The sequence below is a fragment of the Helianthus annuus genome, chromosome 2 (assembly GCF_002127325.2).
Source record: "Helianthus annuus cultivar XRQ/B chromosome 2, HanXRQr2.0-SUNRISE, whole genome shotgun sequence".
NCBI classification, from domain to species: Eukaryota; Viridiplantae; Streptophyta; class Magnoliopsida; order Asterales; family Asteraceae; genus Helianthus; species Helianthus annuus.
Window position 1 is genome coordinate 121,985,168 of NC_035434.2, and position 3,528 is coordinate 121,988,695.

General features: G+C 44.1%; 1 protein-coding gene across 1 annotated transcript; it reads left to right on the forward strand.

Moving 5' to 3' along the window:
• Positions 1-2,575: 2,575 nt before the first annotated feature.
• Positions 2,576-3,328, forward strand: LOC110895150 (leucine-rich repeat extensin-like protein 3). Its single transcript, XM_022142433.2, has one exon. It carries the CDS (start codon positions 2,576-2,578, stop codon positions 3,326-3,328), a length of 753 nt encoding a protein of 250 aa, XP_021998125.2.
• Positions 3,329-3,528: the final 200 nt, after the last annotated feature.

Consider the following 3,528-nt stretch of genomic DNA (forward strand, 5'->3'; position numbering starts at 1 on the left):
AAGTCATAACTTGAAACCTGAGTAAAATCGACTCATGAAATTTTTACAGTAGTTGGTCACCTTTGTCAAGATGATCCTCCAACTGGAATTTCGTCAATCGGACTTGCGGTTAATTTTTAGTGAATTATTCCGTAAACTGCAATCAGAAAGTAACAAATCTGATTGCAGTTGGGTAAATAAATTTCTATAAAATATTGGTAATGAACTGGACTCTGATATTTTTATACAATAAAACTTGATCGTATGAGTCATTCTGTAAAAATTTGGGAATTTTTGGAAAAGGTTAGCTATTTTATAAAAATCCTCGAAAACAGTCCAGTTTTGAGTAATGAAGCTGAAATAAAGTAAGTAATGCTTCGTATGTCTATATGTCGGTTTGATTATTGAAAATGAACTACGGGATGTACGTAAAAGAAAATGATATGCTAATTAAGCATGGACACCTCTATTTACAAAGGAGACTATGGCGAAATTTTCCGAAAATCCGAACACTTAGTAAAATATTCGAGAAAAATAGATACGAAATAGTTGTCTAACTATTTTTCTAAGAACGATAGTTAAGTTAAAATAATTATTATCATTTTAACAAAATAATACCAAAGTGACATAACTCAAAACACTAAACTCTAAACCAAGGCACGGCCCGTTCGTCTAATAGACATTAGTACGTTGTAGATTGTCGTGTAGCGGACAGAGTTGAGATTCGAGTCAAGACGCACTATAGTGAGTTCATGACCCCCTTTTCTTTTACTGTTTTCCGTTTTATACTTCGGGGGTGGAATACATGTTTACAATTTATTTCAGACATTTTATACATGGTATTGTTAGCTTAAGGAGGGTTTTTACTACGCGATCAGGTGAGTAGTGGGCATGACACTTAAGGCCATTAATCCTCATCGTAGGACCACGGGACATGAGTGATAGATCTATTTGGGTGTAGCGAGCCCACACCCATGAGGCCGGGGGCCCATAGTGGTGACTATGTCTTCATACCGGAGACAAATTTTCTAGGTTTGAGTCTTCCTGCATCATTCACATATACTATTGGCTTTGCAACCCAATGGTGATCAGTTTTTCCTTATTGCTACATACCAGGGACTATTTTTACTTACAGGCATACTAAACGGTTTATACACACAGACTTACACATGAACTCGCTCAACTTTTTGTTGACTTTTTAAACTACATGTATTTCAGGGAATTAATTGGATCTGGCAAGTGTTGCATGTTAGACAAGCTGCGTACTTAATAAGGATGTCATCCAGAGTTGTAGGGTTTGGGAAGTGCAACTCCTTCCTGGACGAGTTGCATGTCTCTTATCCTTGTGTTGTTGGTAGTCTTTGTCGAGTATTACGAACTCGTTTTAAACAAGTAATGTTTTGTAATGCATATTGTGGTTGATGTTTTAAGACAATATGTTATGCATTTTTCCAAACTATTTTAATGGATGAACATCACATATGTTTATCATATAACATTGTTGTGATTGTTGCTATGGTATTAAGAAGTCACACCAAATAAACCCACGCTTCCGCAAAAGCCAAGGTGTGATAGCTTGGTATCAGAGCCTCGATCATAGCGAACTAGGATTCCTTCTCGAGTCTAGACTATGATCACTAGGGCTCTCACGAAAATGTTTTCAAACGTTTTTACTTTCGCATACACTAAAAGTCATGATCCAGGGCACAGACATTTTTACAAACAAAAAGGGCACAAATACACTTTTCAAAATTTTCATATCAGTCTTAGAGACTGAGGGAGTTCAGTCTTAGAGACTGAGGGAGTTCAGTCTTAGAGACTGAGGAAGGTTTCAGTCTTAGAGACTAAGGGGATCTTAGAGATTGGGGAAGTCTAGCCTTAGAGGCTGGAGGGAAATTTGAGTCTTAGAGACTGGGAGGTTGGTCTTAGAGGCCAGGGAGTTAGTCTGAGAGACTAGGGAATTCAGTCTTAGAGATTGGGTGGGATACCCTGGGAAGACTAGGATGCATACATGATTTCATTGTTATTTGTTTACAAGCTTACCTGATTTGTGTGCATATGTTGTGGTTGTGTTACAGACACCATGGCATCATCTGGTAGTGGAGTATCCAATGCGAGCGACCCGATGGCCTTTACCTCTGATGACGAGATGGCCACAGACTCGGGAGTTTACACCTCAGACACCACGAGCACCGATGAAGACGATTTCCAGCCGTTTGCCCTACCGATCTTCGGAGACGACGTACCCCTAGCTGATGGCCCACCAGGAGAGGACCTACCCCTTGTTCCAATCCCTGCCCCTCTCCCCTTCGCTGCAGTTCCCTTTGAGGAACAACCTCTCGACGCGTTACCCGATGGTGACATCGACCTACTCATCGAGGGTCCCCTGGAGGGAGACTAGGATGGTGGGGCCCCGGTAGAGGACGGTGTTCCGCTTGTTGATATCCCAGTTGTTGATCCCATTGTTCCCATGGTTGAACTTCCTGATATGGAGGTTCATTCTGATGCGTCCGCCTCAGGTTCTTTTTAGTCGATAGCTTCCTTTATCCCACCGTTGGGATTCGGTTACATTCCTCGTATTGAGGGTGATGAGGAGATGGAGTTGGAGCAGCCTGCTGAGGCTCCTGTTCTCCCAGATGATCAGATTCCTGTTATACCTGCTGATCATCAGCCCGCTCCAGTCGTTCCAGAGCCCATTGTTGCCCTTGACCCTGTTCCAGTCACTGATGCACCCGTCGTTGCACCACCAGCCGTTGAGATCCCAGATATAGCACCCATACCCGACCCCATGGCGATTTTTGATGACCTTGCACCGTTTGCTACCCACATTGACCTGAGATACGCTAACACCAGCGATGGGTGGATTGAGGAGGATGACTACCCTCTGTATGTAGTCCCAGTCACTCCCCCTACCATACCTATTACTGCACCCCTTGATATTCCGGTGTTTCCTCCACCCACATCTGATGCCCATCGTACCGACCTTCCGATCACTTTCCTTCGGGACATTCCTCCGCCCCAACCTGGGGAGGGATCGTCGAGACAGCCCTTCGGCCACACACCATTTGTGACAGGGGATAACCAGCTTATACCACCGACTCCTTATCATAGTTTTGTTCCTCCCGTGTCATCTACTGCTCCTTTCATGTCTCAGTTTCCCCATACCACTTCACAGATTGCATTTACCCCACACACTACGCATCCAGCTTTAGCCCCGATGGGTGAGCCATTTCAATGGTCATCACCCCATGTCATGCCAGTGTCTGACCCTTATCACTCGTTTCATGTCGGATACTCTATAGAGGACATGCTCACGTCGCTGCAGTTACAGCAGGACGCCTTGAGGTGATATGTCCAGGAGTTGGGGAGAGCTCCACATCCTCCCTGCCCCTGTCAGACCCTGTTTTCAGCATCTCACACTCCTTTTGCATCACCCCATGATTCAGATGTTCGTTTCCTCCCTCTCGATCAGCAGGTTGCCTACGTGTTGCGTTTTGCCTATGCACTTAAGGAGGAGTTGGTGCAGTTGCGCCGATTGATTTTCTCTCA

Excerpts from the sequence above, each read along its gene's own strand:
- LOC110895150 (XM_022142433.2), top strand. The coding sequence starts at position 2,576 with ATGGAGTTGGAGCAGCCTGCTGAGGCTCCTGTTCTCCCAGATGATCAG.